At 37.5% G+C, this 16,201-nt stretch overlaps 1 protein-coding gene and 1 long non-coding RNA gene across 11 annotated transcripts in view; one reads left to right on the forward strand and one right to left on the reverse strand.

Annotated features, from left to right (window-relative positions):
• Positions 1-16,201, forward strand: part of PHC3 (polyhomeotic homolog 3) — a 96,619-nt gene that overhangs the window by 51,408 nt on the left and 29,010 nt on the right. For 6 of the 10 annotated variants that reach the window (XR_002731887.1, XM_023213472.2, XM_023213464.2 and 3 more), the window contains 4 exons: positions 2,473-3,341; positions 3,633-3,680; positions 9,942-10,095; positions 15,180-15,430. Coding sequence is in view for 9 of the 10 variants with exons in the window: in XM_023213472.2 (XP_023069240.1) it covers positions 2,473-3,341; positions 3,633-3,680; positions 9,942-10,095; positions 15,180-15,430 (1,322 nt within the window). In the remaining variant the exon portion in view is untranslated. The remainder of the gene's footprint in view (positions 1-2,472; positions 3,342-3,632; positions 3,681-9,941; positions 10,096-15,179; positions 15,431-16,201) is intronic. The other 4 variants (XM_023213468.3, XM_023213471.2, XM_023213474.1 and 1 more) reach the window with 1 other exon arrangement.
• LOC111543492 overlaps positions 11,136-16,201 on the reverse strand; it is a 19,627-nt gene continuing 14,561 nt past the window's right edge. Inside the window, exons 3-4 of the long non-coding RNA XR_002731888.2 lie at positions 15,195-15,428; positions 11,136-11,192 (exon numbers count right to left, since the gene is read on the reverse strand). This is a non-coding gene — a long non-coding RNA (uncharacterized LOC111543492). The remainder of the gene's footprint in view (positions 11,193-15,194; positions 15,429-16,201) is intronic.

The raw sequence follows: 16,201 nt of genomic DNA on the forward strand, positions 1-16,201 counted from the left end.
ATATAAAATAAACACACTTTGATTTCTGATCCAAGAAAAATGTAATTTAGATGAAAGGATAGATTGCTAATCTATTGGATTCTCACAGCTCTAGGATATAAAAAGATTGCTTACTTACCAGAGCATAGAAAGAATTGTTATTCTTTTTTTTTTTTTTTTTTTTGAGACGGCGTCTCCCTCTGTTGCCCAGGCTGGAGTTGCAATGGCGCAATCTTGGCTCACTGCAACTTGCGCCTCCTGAGTTCGAGCAATTCTCCCACCTCAGCCTCCTGAGTAGTAGCTGGTATTACAGGCGTGTGTTACCACGCCTGGCTAATTTTTGTATTTTTAGTAGAGATGGGGTTTCACCAAGTTGGCCAGTCTGGTCCTGAACTCCTGACCTCAGGTGATCCTCCTGCCTCGGCCTCCCAAAGTGCTAGAATTATGGGCATGAGCCATCACGCTCAGCCAGAATTGTTATTCTAGTAGATATAATATCCATAGTACTTCAAGAGTATGGTAAATTTAACTTAAAACTTTACTTACAAAATTGAATTGAAGTGGGCCTTTGCTGTTACTCTTGCAAAAAAATCTATTTACTTATCTGTAGGTGGGAAATAATAATACCCACCTATACCACAGGCATTTCATAAGTATGAATGAGAGACATGTGAAAGCACTTTGAGCCCCTTGGATGAAGGTCACTCTATAGAAATCCAAGATTTAGTTAATTCACTCTTTTTGAATATTGTATAGCATAGTCTATATCAACACAGTTTGAAAGGGCTGACATAAAATTTTCAGTCTTAGTGTAAAGTACTAGTCCTAGATATTATATTATTATATGAAAATTGTTGACTTGATTTCCTTTTTTTTTTATGTAAACAATTAGTGGATATTTATTGAACTTTCTAAAGTCCTCTTTTTTGGATGTTAATCAGATGTTAATTTCTTTAAAGGATTCCAAACATTTTAAATAATAACCAAATATAAAAATGTTTTTTAAAAAAGTTATGGAAAGTTTTTATAAAGTTGTTGTCACAAATGTGGTTGAACACAAAAATAGATGTAAGGTATAATATAGTCTTTCTCCTAATATTCCAAGGTTAGGAAAAAAAATTGCCCTGTCTTTAAATCTGTGTTAAATTTATGTAATTTTTACCTGATATTAACATTAAGCAATTGTTTCAATTTATCTTCTTGTGAACTCAGTTTCCATTCTTACTTAGGGAGGATTTCACCAGCATCTCCCTTTCTGTAAACATGTGTCACCAGTTTGCGGAAAAGGCATAATGATGGGGAGCTCCCTACCGTTTGATTGTGCTAATTCTTACATATATTTATTCCTGTTGAGAGTGGCTTCTTTGTGGAGAAAACCTCATACTGTCACATCAGTCATTGAAGGGCTTTTTTGGTGAGGGAAAAGGGTTAACAAAATCCCTTATTTAGGTAGTGTGGGCTTTTGTCTCATTCTCTGCAAGCAAAACTAGTGTTTTCCTAGATTTAGAATGGCCCCTGAGTTTCAGTTCTTAGTTACAGTGATTATTTAACTGTGCTACAGGATTTACACATGTCTTTTGCTTAATCACATTAAATTATTATACAAAACATTTTCTCTTCCTGGGTCAAATGATATACCCTCATCTCAGCTCAAAAATGGAAACTCATTTGGAGAGCTTTATAAGTAATTACCCTATTAGTTGGAAGCAAGTTTAGATATGGATTAGAAAGGATGAGATCTTTATTTTATGAATTTTATTGTAGCCTTTTTATGATTTTGAAGTTATCTTTATATATGTTATACTTGTTCTATGATGATACTCCTCTTTTCCTGCAAAGAAGAAATTCCAGTGTATAAACTTTGCTAAAAGTTAATGCAGATATTCAGGTGACCTATAAAATATAATAAGAACAAACTATGTACAGATTCAGATTATTAAGTTTTAGGCAGTTTTCTTTTAGAACTTATCACAATACAGTATATTTTATGATATTTTAAAGTTTTCCAAGGAAAACCTGTTTGTCATTAAGTATTCAGGCCAGGCGTGGTGGCTTATGCTTGTAATCCCAGCACTTTGGGAGGCTGAGTTGGGCAGATCACTTGAGGTCAGGTTTCAAGACCATCCTGGCCAACGTGGTGAAACCCGTCTCTACTAAAAATACAGAAGTTAGCCGGGCGTGGTCGTGGGTGCCTGTAATCCCAGCTACTCAGGAGGCAGAGACAGGATAATCGCTTGAACCAGGGAGGTGGAGGGTTGCAGTGAACTGAGGTTGTGCCACTGCTCCCCAGCGTGGGTGACAAGAGCAAGACTCTGTCTCAAAAAAAAAAAAAAAAAATTTTTTTTTTTTTTTTCAAATTACTCTTGTCTGGAAAACTTGTAATAGAATTCTGATGATTATGACCTTCTGATATGAATACTTTTTCCTTTAGAGTTATTTACAAATTTCTGTATTTTTGAAGTCAGTACTAATTGTCATTTTTTTCTCTCACAGCTTCATATTCTCCAATTCAGCCTCATTCTCTAATAAAACATCAGCAGATTCCTCTTCATTCACCACCTTCCAAAGTTTCCCATCATCAGCTGATACTACAACAGCAGCAACAGCAAATTCAGCCAATCACACTTCAGAATTCAACTCAAGACCCACCCCCATCCCAGCACTGTATACCACTCCAGAACCATGGGCTTCCTCCAGCTCCCAGTAATGCCCAGTCACAGCATTGTTCACCGATTCAGAGTCATCCGCCTCCTTTAACAGTGTCTCCCAATCAGTCACAGTCAGCACAGCAGTCTGTAGTGGTGTCTCCTCCACCACCTCATTCACCAAGTCAGTCTCCTACTATAATTATTCATCCACAAGCACTTATTCAGCCACACCCTCTTGTGTCATCAGCTCTCCAGCCAGGGCCAAATTTGCAGCAGTCCACTGCTAATCAGGTACAACCTACAGCACAGTTGAATCTTCCATCCCATCTTCCACTTCCAGCTTCCCCTGTTGTACACATTGGCCCAGTTCAGCAGTCTGCCTTGGTATCCCCAGGCCAGCAGATTGTCTCTCCATCACACCAGCAATATTCATCCCTGCAGTCCTCTCCAATTCCAATTGCGAGTCCTCCACAGATGTCGACATCTCCTCCAGCTCAGATTCCACCACTGCCCTTGCAGTCTATGCAGTCTTTACAAGTGCAGCCTGAAATTCTGTCCCAGGGCCAGGTTTTGGTGCAGAATGCTTTGGTGTCAGAAGAGGAGCTTCCAGCTGCAGAAGCTTTGGTCCAGTTGCCATTTCAGACTCTTCCTCCTCCACAGACAGTTGCGGTAAACCTACAAGTGCAACCACCAGCACCTGTTGATCCTCCAGTGGTAAGCCCTTGGAAGCTCTTTGACTTTCTTGCTGAACTGAAAGTAAAAACGATTTTTTCCCACACTATGTTTTATTGCAAGATCTAAATGCCTCTGAACTAAAAAAGCTTGAAATTTCCATGTGTCAGTATTCTGACAAACATGCTGTATGGGCAAAGAAAATGCCATTGTTTGTTTAGTATGGTTGCATGCTTTATAATTTGTGATGGTAATTAAAGTCCCTCGTTAATTTTATTACTATTTAAACAAATCCATCTGCTATCTTTACAGAGTTGATTTTTTTTCCCCAAGGGAATGCATTTGAACCAGTGTCATCTGCACAAAGTTTTTTCTCTTAAGGTGATTATCCTTCATAGATCCCTTCTGTTGGCTTGTATGTTCTCAAAACGTGTGGTTTATCTAGCCTAACCCTTTTAGTTTTATGCATCCTGAAGTCCTGGGCCTTTAGGGGATTTTGTTTCAAGTTGGAGGTATGCTTATATGATGTAGTTTTTTGGTAAAATTATCCTTTGTAGTTGAAATTTTATTAAAAAATTTATTCTAGGAGAGAGTCCAGCTTTGCCAAAAATTTAACTGTAGACCATCTTATAGAATTATTACACTTAATGTTTTTTTATTTCTACTGAGAGAAAATATGTGCTTAAAATATTTATCACTTAAAAAGCTCAAAAAATCTTAGTGGATAAATTTAATACTGAGGATGAAAAAATCCATTTAGAGGAGTAAAAGTTTTGAATAATTGAGATTGTAGAGGAATTTTTAAGAATAACCTCTAAAAACAATTACTTGTTGCCTAGAAAGGAAAATTATCTTGAAAAATACTTTTCTTTAAACATTCTCTAAAAGACATTTTAAGATTTATAAAACTGAAGTAAGCTCTCTAATTGTTTAGTCAGAAGGGTCAGATTCATAATTTGTAACTGAGGAGAAGAATCTTCCTAAAGGGAGGTTTTGTATTACACCTCATCCAAGAGATTTTATCACCTAAAAGCTAATAAATACTAGCTCAGAAAGGAGTTTCAAAGTATTTTTTATTATTAATACTTGTTTTTTCTTTTCATACTTGGATTATCCTCAATGTTCTTTAATGGAAAGCATTTTGGTTCTCATGAAACAAATGTATAGATTTTTGTATTCTTGTCATTCTGACTGATCTTAATGGGCACAAAGAGATTGAATTATTCTTTCTGTGAATTTTTATTAAAATTAGAACTTGACTGGGTGTGGTGGCTCACACCTGTAATCCCAGCACTTTGGGAGGCTAAGGTGGGCTGATCACCTGAGCTCAGGAATTCGAGACCAGCCTGGCAAACAAGACAAAACCCTGTCTACACAAAAAAATACAAAAATTACCCAGGAGTGGTGGCCATGCCTGTAATCCCAGCTACTCGGGGTGCTGAGGCAGGAGAATCACTTGAACCTGGGAGTTGGAGGTTGCAGTGGGCTGAGATTGTGGCCTGGGTAACTGAGCAAAACTTTGTCTCAAAAAAAGGGAAAGAAAAATTTTTTAAAAGTTTGTCAGGCCGGGCGCGGTGGCTCAAGCCTGTAATCCCAGCACTTTGGGAGGCCGAGACGGGCGGATCACGAGGTCAGGAGATCGAGACCATCCGGGCTAACACTGTGAAACCCCGTCTCTACTAAAAAATACAAAAAACTAGCCGGGCGAGGTGGCGGGCGCCTGTAGTCCCAGCTACTCAGGAGGCTGCGGCAGGAGAATGGCGTAAACCCGGGAGGCGGAGCTTGCAGTGAGCTGAGATCCGGCCACTGCACTCCAGCCCGGGCGACAGAGCAAGACTCCATCTCAAAAAAAAAAAAAAAAAAAAAGTTTGTCATTCAGTTATCATGTCTATATTTTCTTTCAGTAGATTTTTGGAGTTTACTATGGATATTGTAACAAAAACAGGAGTTTAGGAAGTGTACAGCACCTTCAAAAAATTTTTAATTTAAATTACTTTCTCACTACCTAGTTCAGTGATTTGGTTTTTAACCAGTAAAAAGTAAGGCAGTTTCCAGGCAGGGCATAATAGAAAAGAAAAAAATACAATTAAAAAAAAAAAAAGTAAAAAATAAAACTTCTTTATAGTCCTTGTATTTTTTTAATTGTTTATGTTAGGGGAAGCTATGGAGGAGCAAATTTGGGATAGAAATATAAGGCTGGGTGTGGTGCCTCACACCTGTAATCCCAGCACTTTGGGAGGCCAAGGCAGGTGGATCACCTGAGGTCAGGAGTTCAAGACCAGCCTGGCCAACATAGAGAAACCCCCATCTCTACTAAAAATACAAAAATTAGCTGGGCATGGTGGCGAATGCCTGTAATCCCAGCTGCTTGGGAGACTGAGGCACAAGAATGGCTTGAACCTGCAAGGCAGAGGTTTCAGTGAGCCGAGATCGCACCACTGCACTCGAGCTTGGGTGACAGAGTGAGACTCTGTCTCAGAAAAAAGAGAAAGAAAGAAAAAGAAAGAAAGAAAAAAAAAAAATATATATATATATATATATTTGGAACATAATACTTTAAAAACTAAAGCCAAAAATATTTTCTTGCCTCCTGTACTTCTACCTTAAAACATTTTTGGAAGTTTAAAAAATGATATTAATAACTTTCTCTGCTATCACTGATATGGTTATTATGCTTGCTATTAATATTTCCATGTTACCTTTCTAAATATTTTTTAATATTTTATCTTTCTTTGGGTAACATAACTCTTTAATAATTTATTAAACTTCTATTTTTTTATTACCTTTGACCAAATGTGTTATTTTTTCCATTAAAGCACATTTCTTCACAGTTTATATTTTTCTGGTTGTTTCAAATACTTAAAGGTAGAAACTTGTATTTTTTAAGAGATGTGGAAATTTGAAAGATCAGGGTGAATTTTCAAAGTAAAATCAGTATGTTTTTAAAGATACTTAAGAATTAAAGTTTTTTATTGACATTTGGGTATAAATATGTTGAGGGTAGATAATTTAGAACTAATAAACAAATATTCCTCAGTTTATTTAGGAAAGGGAAACAGATGGGAATATTGGACTTTATTGAGGTAAGTTTGGCAGTCTTTGTTATTTTTAGAATAGTTATGAGCTAAACAGTAATTGTGATGTGCAGTTTCCTAATGATCTTGTGAGTGAGCAAAACCTCTACTTTGCTTTTTTCAACATTTTAGTTGTTACATTTAGATTTGTTAATGCTGACTATGCCAGATGTCTGTGACAGATTTGTTTTTGCCTACTTCTTTTATTCATGCACTTATTTCGTCTTTATATGAGAGTTCTGGAAGTATGTATAGTTAGCTTTAAGTATAATGAGTGGAAAGTATTTTATAGTATTTGGTGGATTATTTCAAAATATGCTATTTGTGTTATGGCTCTTTTCATCCTTTAAACTCTTCTGTTGTTTTTAAAAATCAGAATTCTATGTATGATCAAGCTTTGATTTCTTAAAAGATACTCTAGCAGATGTTTGAATAACATGTAACTGCATTAGGATTAAAGAGAGTTTCAGCATTTTAAGCAAAGATCATGTTCTTGGAAAGAAAAGTACTATCTATTATACTGAAGGAATGCTACATAGATAAAATTGAGCTGGTTGATAAAACCATATTTGTTTAATTATCTCTGAATTAACATTTCTAACACTAAGGCAAATTAAAGTTTTCACTGTGATAGCACTTACCCTTGGGGACTAGATTTTTTTTCTTAATGCCCAGACGCTTTTTAGAATGATTTTACCTATATTGGGCGTTATCATCATTTAAAAAACCATTATCGTCATGAACAGATGTAGTAGGTATAATTGTTGCTCCGAACAATAACAAATGACTGCTTTCACTTTTGAGATTCAGGCATGAGGCACATAATCTAATCTGTCTTAGTTTCCAGGTGCAGGGTTGTGAGCAAATAACTTTAAAAAATGTTGCCTACTTTGTAGCTGATTCAGATCACGGTTCTGAATTTTATATTTGGTATAATATTATATTTGATATAAAATTATCCAGTAACAGTAGAATTTTAAAGTTGTACAAAAGGCAAAAGAAGATGTTTTATTCTTAGTGGAGCCTTGGAAAGATTATTTTATTTTATTTTATTTTAGTTTAGTTTAGTTTAGTTTTGACTGTCACCTATTGTTACCTTTATAACTTATTGTTATATACCTATAGATGAAGCTTGATTGTCCCTTTTACAACACATGGGTTTTTTGGTTTCAGAAATCCTGATCACTTTTATATATAATTTTATATACCTTAAAACATCAAACTTTTAAAATTATTTGATTAAAAATGCACACAATATTAGATGTCACTGAAAGATTTCTTGTGAATGTTGAAAGTTTTTTTGTTTGTTTGTTAACATTTATGGGGCTAGGTGTGCGGTGGCTCATGCCTGTAATCCCAGCACTTTGAGAGGCCAAGGCAGGAGGATCACTTGAGCCCAGGAGTTTGAGACCGGCCTGGGCAACATGGTGAGACCTCATCTCTACAAAAAAACATTTAAAAATTAGCTGGGTGTGTTAGTGAACATCTGTGGTCCCAGCTACTCAGGAAGGTCAAGGCTGAGCCTGGAGGTCAAGGCTGAGTGAGCCATGATGGAGCCACTGCACTCCAGCCTGGGCAGCAGAGTGAGACCCTTTCTCAAAAAACATTTTTTTAACGGGAAGAATAGTCAGTTTGGTTAAATAAGATTTTAAAAACTCATAATTCTTGTAAACTTAAGTAATAAACTTTATAGGTAGAAGAAGGGAAATTAACTCATGGCTTTGTTTTTATTAATCTATCATTTTTCATAAATAATGGTTAAGTAAATAATAAATGATAAATTAAAATACCCATGTCAATCTCTAGAAGTATTCTTTGAAATGGAAACATTAATAATAAGGTATTGGCCTGGCGTGGTGGCTCACGCCTGTAATCCCAGCACTTTGGGAGGCCAAGCTGGGCGGATCACGAGGTCAAGAGATCAAGACCATCATGGCCAACCTGGTGAAACCCCGTCTCCACTAAAAAGTACAAAAAATTAGCTGGGCATGGTGGCGTGTGGCTGAGGCAGGAGAATCGCATGAACCCTTGAGGCAGAGATTGCAGTAAGCTGAGTTCGCACCACTGCGCTCCAGCCTGGCAACAGGGCGAGACTCTGTCAAAAAAAAAAAAAAAATTTCTACTTACATAGCTCCTTCTCAGGTTGCTTTCAATTCCATTTTCCTTTTTCTTTTTTTTGAGATGGAGTCTCACTCTGTCACCCAGGCTGTAGTGCAGTGGCCTGATCTTGGCTCACTGCAACCTCTGTCTCCCAGGTTCAAGTGATTCTCTTGATTCAGCCTCCCAAGTAGCTGGAACTACAGGCACCTGCCACCATGTCTGGCTACTTTTTGTATTTTTTTTTAGTAGAGGCAGGGTTTCACCATGTTGACCAGGCTGCTGTGGAACTCCTGACCTCCAGTGATCCACCCACCTCAGCCTCCCAAAGTGCTGGATTGCAGGCATGAGCCGCTGCACCTGGCCCCATTTTCCTTCTTAAGTATAATCTTTACAATTGGATAACAAGGTGGTTAAGTTATAGACTTAAAAACTTTCTCCCATAAATATGGAATGTTATAAAAAGAGTAAAAAAATAAGATGTCAAAGAGCTTAGGCTGTGTGTGTGTGTGTGTGTGTGTGTGTGTGTGTGTATGTGTGTGTCTGTGTGTGTATTTCAAGGAAAGGTATTTTCTGTTTGCATATTACTCTATAAGGAGTCATTAGATTGTTGAGTAGAACAGAAAAGGAGAGATATAATTGCATATCATTTTTGTAGATTCTCAGATGTTACTTTTTATAATTTAATCTTTAAGTTACATAATAATAAGGAAGAGCCTGGGATAGAATCCTACATGTCTTAATAATAATGTGTCATTGTGGGGATTTACTTAGTGTGCCTGTGAAATATGTTAGTATCTGTTTTGATTCATGACAGTTAGAAGCTAACGAAAACAATTGAATTCCCAAAATCGTTATTTTATTTGTTTTTTGTTTTTTGTTTTTTTGAGACGGAGTCTCGCTCTGTCGCCCGGGCTGGAGTGCAGTGGCCGGTTCTCAGCTCACTGCAAGCTCCACCTCCCGGGTTTATGCCATTCTCCTGCCTCAGCCTCCGAGTAGCTGGGACTACAGGCGCCCGCCACCTCGCCCGGCTGGTTTTTTGTATTTTTTAGTAGAGACGAGGTTTCACCATGTTAGCCAGAATGGTCTCGATCTCCTGACCTCGTGATCCGCCCGTCTCGGCCTCCCAAAGTGCTGGGATTACAGGCTTGAGCCACCGCGCCCGGCCTTATTTGTATTTTTTAATTATCAAAATTAAAAATATGTTCAGACTTGAGTATCATCTTTTTTGAAACCTTAGTGATTTTTGGTGTAGATACTGATTCACAGCTTGCTTTCAGTCAAATATTATCAAGAAATATGAAAAACTTCATTTGAGCAATTTTAAAGTTTTCCTTTCAGCCTGTCAGAGTAGTCATTTTTGCCTTGTTTTTAAATTTAATACACATAGAATTTAGTTTTCTGAAATTAAGAACACTTGATTAAATTTAGTTTTGGAAACATTTTAAGGCAGTGTGGTTTGTCATTGCAGGTTTATCAGGTAGAAGATGTGTGTGAAGAAGAAATGCCAGAAGAGTCAGATGAATGTGTCCGGATGGATAGAACCCCACCACCACCCACTTTGTCTCCAGCAGCTATAACTGTGGGGAGAGGAGAAGATTTGACTTCTGAACATCCTTTGTTAGGTGAGAAAATACCAACATTTGTGGGAATTTTTCTATTTGATAAATGTTAATAATAGGAAAAGTTGATTTTTTTCCCTCTTCTCCTTTCCCCTCTTTTTGTAGCTGGAACTACAGGTACACACCATTACACCTGGCTAATTTTTTATTTTTTGTAGAGACGAGGTCTTACTATGTTGCTTAGGCTGGTCTTGAACTACTGGCCTTTAGCGATTCTCCTGCCTTGGCCCACAAAGTGTCGGGATTACAGGTGCGAGCCATTGCACCCAGCCTGTTTCTTCACTAGAGATGATATTAAACGAACTTGTTATGGTAGTTAATTGTAACAAAATACAGATTTGAGTTTAACATTTTTTTTTTGAGACAGGGTCTCACTCTGTCATCCAGGCTCAATCATAGCTCATTGCAACCCATATCTCCTGGGCTCAAGTGATTCTTCTGCTCCAGCTTCCAAATGGCTGGGTCTACAGGAACCTTCCAGCACACTTGGCTAATTTTTTATTTTTGTAGAGATAGGATCTCATCCCGTTGCCCAGGCTTGTCTCAAACTCCTGGGTACAAGTGATCCTCTTGCCTCAGCTTCCCAAAGTGCTGAGATTACAGGTGTGAGCTACCATGCCCAGCCTGGAAAATTCTTTAATAGCAGGGAAGCTCAATAACTTACAAATTGTTCAGTACCATCCAAATGAAAACCTATCATTTCAGGCTTCTATATTTTCAGTGGTTTGTGCAGACATGTTTCATATGCTCATTCACATTCATGTATCAGGCTATTTCTAGTTTAAAAATTAGAATAAATGAAAATTCTTTCAAAAGATTTAAATTATACTTTCCAAAAATCATGAAGTATTCTAAGCCATATGTGATATTCCTCACAATTGTTTGTGATTCAGACTGAGTAAGTGCTTTCAAAAGTGTTCTTTAGTATTTATAGTACTTAAGTTAAACCTCACTAAATTCTTATAAGAATTTGTAAGACATGGATTAAAAAAATTCTTACCTGGGCTTGTTGGTGCATGCCTGGAGTCCCAGCTTGGTTGGAGGCTGAGATAGGAGCATCACTTGAGCCCTGGAGTTTGAGTTCAGCCTGTACAACAGAGCTACAAAAAAGAAGTAGTCTCTTAAAAAAAAGTTCTTGTGCTTAACCATTCAAAGTCTTATTCACTATTTCAGTGCTGTTTATGAGTTCAAACAAATCTCCTGCATGTACCTCCTCACAAAGCTACTGTGTATCCTAGGTATTTTACTAAACATAAATGTTTCATGTTATTTTTTAATATTTATGAATGTTAGGATTAGAGGTTGGCACACTGCTCACTGTTCAGATCTTTTCTGCTGCCTATTTTCTCTCTTTTTTTTAAGAGACAGGGTCTCACTATGTTGCCCAGGCTGGCCTCTTAACTCCTGAGCTCATGTAATCCTGCCTAGCCTCCTGAATAGCTGGTAGTACAGGTGCTCTCCACCATGCATGGCTTGCTGCTTATTTTTGTATGGTCCAAGCTAATGATGGCTTTTACATTTCTGAATGGTTGAAAATAATCAAAAGAAGAGTAATCGTTCATGTCGTGAAAATATAGGTAAAATTCAAATTTCATTGTCCATAAATAAAGTTCTGTGAAACATAGCCACTCACTCATTTGTTCAGATATTGTGGCTGCTTTTTACTAACCACAAAGTTAAGTAGTTGTAGAAACCATACGACCATTTATGGAAAGTTTGCTGACGCCTGATCTGAATAATACTAATCTTGGTTCTGGCTTTGTTGTACGTAGTCTGTTCTGTTGAATACGTACATTGCCCTCATGATCATTTTCAGTTAAGACGGACTACTACAACAGGCATGGAAACAAACTGTTATGGGACACTGTCCCTGTCTGCTGTCCAGGCAACCCTTGCCCTCTGCTTTCTTTAGTGTGCCATATCCCCTTCCCTTCTTTTCTCTCGAGCTTCTATCGCAAATCTCTAGAGAGCCTAAAAGGGGAAATTTAATTTTCTTTTAACTTTTCCCCCTCCTGAAAAGTAGAAAACATTTAGTCAATAAACTTACATAAAATATTTAAGGTGAATTTTATATTACTGCCTTTTTTTTTTTTCTTTGAGACAGAGTCTGGCTCTGTCGCCCAGGCTGGAGTGCAGTGGCACGATCTCGGCTCACTGCAGCTTCTGCCTCCTGGGTTCAAGTGATTCTTCTGCCTCAGCATTCCGAGTAGCTGGGATCACAGGCGTCTGGCTAATTTTTGTATTTTAGTAGACACAAGGTTTCACCATGTTGGCAAGGTGGGTCAGGCAATCCACCCACTTTGGCCTCTCAAAGTGCTGGGATTACAGACATGAGCCACTGCACCTGGCCTATTATTGCGTTTTTATTCAAAGTAATGCCTCAAAAGACTTAAGAAAGTTTATAGTATCAAATCTTTGTGGTTTACACTGAAATGGATTTATGTTGCTGCGGATTTCCTGGAGTTTTGATTTAAAGGCAGAGATATAAGTTTTATTGCTAATCTGTCATGAGATTAGAGTTAAAAAAAAAAGTCAGTTTTATTGAATAGTAAACTTACATTTTAGTTGTGATTTAATTACAAAATAAGCATTACTAATAGTACTTGAAGGAAGTTTAAACATTTCTGAAATATTGGAACACGAGTATCTTTCCATGTTTTCCTCAGGAATGTAGTCTGAGATCCTGACAAGCACATCTCTCTGGCTAAATTGTCAAAGTACAATGTAGACTTGAATCTTCCTATAATTTACCTCATATTTATTACTCTTCTGTAATATTTGAGGGGGAACTAAAGCACAGGTTGATTTTTTTACAGTAACTCTCATCAAATCTTGAAATAAACTAACTTGCAGAAATAGACTTGTTTCCATCTGGGATTCAGTTGTTATAAATCTTTAAAATGCTTTGAAAGTAAAAAGCATCTATACAAAAAGAAAAATCTCACATCTCTTGTTCAGTAAGTGATACTGAGAATAGACAGATTTGTGGCAAAATCTTATCAGTTAGAACTTGGGTTTTCTCTTATACTTCTCTTAAATCTAGAGGGTGTAATAATTGTGTTTCTTTTCTATTATAATACATGAATGTTTCTCATGTTTTCAGTTTTTGCAACTTATGTAAATAGCTATTACCATCTTCAAAAAGTAATTTACAGCTCTATTTTGAACAAAATTTAGGACTATAAATTTGGTACATTTATGCATATGATCTGGATATTAATTAGAACATACAGCAAACTTTATTTCTTGAACATACCAAATTATACTTAATGCAACTTTATATTTTAAAAGTAAAGTATCTCTTATCTCTAAATCTGTAAGGGACATTAAAATTTTAATTTAGGTTTCAGTTCTTCACAGATTTGTTTTTTCCATTGTATAGAAAAGTACCTTTCAGTCCTACTTCAGAATTTTTAATCTTTCATCCTTTCTCCCCTCCTAGAAGTACATGTGAAGATTTGGTATGTGAGATAGGATTTTTGTGAAGTTCTTCAGTTTGATAACAGATTGGTACAATTCTGTATTTGTTCCTAGAAATTAGCAAATTAACATTTTCTGCTGATTTTCTTTTCTTTTTTTTTTCTTTTGCTTTTTATAGATTGTGTGACTTTGTGTGACTTTAAACAGGTTTTCCAGTGCAGTTTGTTTTGGTGGATTATTTGGTGAAACTAGATTGATTTATGGTATAACTGCTGTGAAGGCTGGGCATGGTGGCTTATACCTGTAATCTCAGCACTTTGAGAGGCTGAGGCAGGAGGATCACTTGAGTCTAGGAGTTACAGACCAGCTGGGCAACAAAGTGAGACACCATCTCTACAAAAAACATTAAAAAAAAAAATTATCCAGGCAGCAAGGCTCAGTGAGTGGCTCACACCTGTAATCCCAGCACTTTGGGAGGCCGAGGCAGGCAGATCACAAGGTCTGGAAGATAGAGACCATCCTGGCTAACACAGTGAAACCCCGTCTCTACTGAAAATACAAAAAATTAGCCAGGCATGGTGGCGGGTGCCTGTAGTCTTAGCTACTCGGGAGGCTGAGGCAGGAGAATGGTGTGAACCTGGGAGGCGGAGCTTGCAGTGAGCCAAGATCGTGCCACTGCACACCAGATAGAGCGAGACTCTGTCTCAAAAAAAAAAAAAAATTTATCCAGGCATGGTGGCACATACCTGTGGTCCCAGCTACTCAAGAGGTAGGAGAATCACCTGAGCCTGGGAGGTTGAGGCTGCAGTGAGCCTTGATCATGCTGTTGGACTCCAGCTTGGGCGACATGTACCCGGTCTCCCAAAAAAATACAAATAAATAAATCTACTTATTCTGTGGATTTCATGACCCCATTTCATTTAAGCATACTTTCAAAGTACTCCACTGCCCCACCTATACCCTTTGGAATATATAAATAGGAACATAGGGGATTTAATAGCTTAAAATTAAAAAATATCAAAACAAAACCAAGCAACCATTTTAGTGTAAATTATTCGTAAGTTTATATCTTGAAACATTTTCATGTCTCATGAGAACAATTTTTTTTTTTTTTTTTTTTTTGAGACAGAGTTTCAACTCTTATTGCCTAGGCTGGAGTGCAGTGGCATAGTCTCGGCTCACTGCAGCCTCTGCCTCTCAAGTAACTGGGATAACAGCTGGGTTCAAGCGATTCTCCTGTCTCGGCTTCCCAAGTAGCTGGAATTGCAGGCATGCACCACCCTGCCCTGCTAATTTTTTTTTTGGTAGAAATGGGGTTTCACCATGTTGGCCAGGCTGGTGTCAAACTCCTGACCTCAGGTGATCCACCCACCTGGGCCTCTCAAAGTCCTGGCATTACAGGTGTGAGCCATTGTGCCCGGCCCGATTTGTTAAACAAAGGTTTGAATAACTTTGAGCAAGTTACCCTCTTCTATAAAGTGGAAATAATAGTAGCTTCTACGTCAGAAGATTATTATACAGATTAAATGAGGTCTTAAGGTTCTTAGAACAGTTTTTGAAAGTACCAGATATTAACTATTGTTGTTATTATTTATTCTTGAATTCTCTTTCATTTGCTTGGGCAAAATGCTAAAAAAATTTTTAAATGACTTTTTGATTTTTTTCAGAGCAAGTGGAATTACCTGCTGTGGCATCAGTCAGTGCTTCAGTAATTAAATCTCCGTCAGATCCCTCACATGTTTCTGTTCCACCACCTCCATTGTTACTTCCAGCTGCCACCACAAGGAGTAACAGTACATCTATGCACAGTAGCATTCCCAGTGTAGAGAACAAACCTCCACAGGCTATTGTGAAACCGCAGATCCTAACCCATGTTATTGAAGGCTTTGTGATTCAGGAAGGATTGGAGCCATTTCCTGTAAGTAGCAAGCATATTTTGTGTGTATTTATAATTTATATAACATTATTTTTAAAATTATATATTACTATTCTCTAATAAAAAACTTGTAATTTTGTTTCAAGAAAGTTGTCCATTTTAATCTAGCATTTATCTCTCTTTCTACTTCCTTTATTTCCAAATGTTTATGTAGAATTTTATGCCAGCTAAGTTTAGATGCATCAGCTAAGGGAAAAAAATTTCAGGGCATATTTTTATAATTTTTACAGAAAAGTAGTTGGAAGTTTATCCAGTGAAATAAACTTTTCTATTTTTTTCTTTCTTTTTTTTTTTTAGACAGGATCTTGCTCTGTTGCCTAGGCTAGAGTGCAGTGGTGTGATCATGGCTCACTGTTACCTTGACCCCTGGGTCTCTATTGATTCTTCCACCTCAGCCACCTGAGTAGCTGAGACTACAGGTGTGTTCTACCGTGCCCCACTAATTTTTGTAGTTTTTTGTAGAGACAAGGTCTTGCTATGTTTCCCAGGCTGGTTTTGAACTCCTGAGGTCCCAAAATGCCGGGATTACAGGTGTGAGCCATGGCGTGGCGCTCGGCCTATTTTTTCTTTTTAAGGGAACTGAAATGACAGCTGAAGTGTACTACAATTTTTATTTTTATTTATTTATTTATGTTTTTGACACAGAGTCTCTCTCTGACACCCGGGCTGGAGTCCAGTGGCACTATCTCAGTTCACTGCAACCTCCGCCTCCCGGGTTCAGGTGATTCTCATGCCTTAGCTACCTGAGTAGCT

The sequence above is a fragment of the Piliocolobus tephrosceles genome, chromosome 2, assembly GCF_002776525.5.
Source record: "Piliocolobus tephrosceles isolate RC106 chromosome 2, ASM277652v3, whole genome shotgun sequence".
In the NCBI taxonomy this organism is placed as follows: domain Eukaryota; kingdom Metazoa; phylum Chordata; class Mammalia; order Primates; family Cercopithecidae; genus Piliocolobus; species Piliocolobus tephrosceles.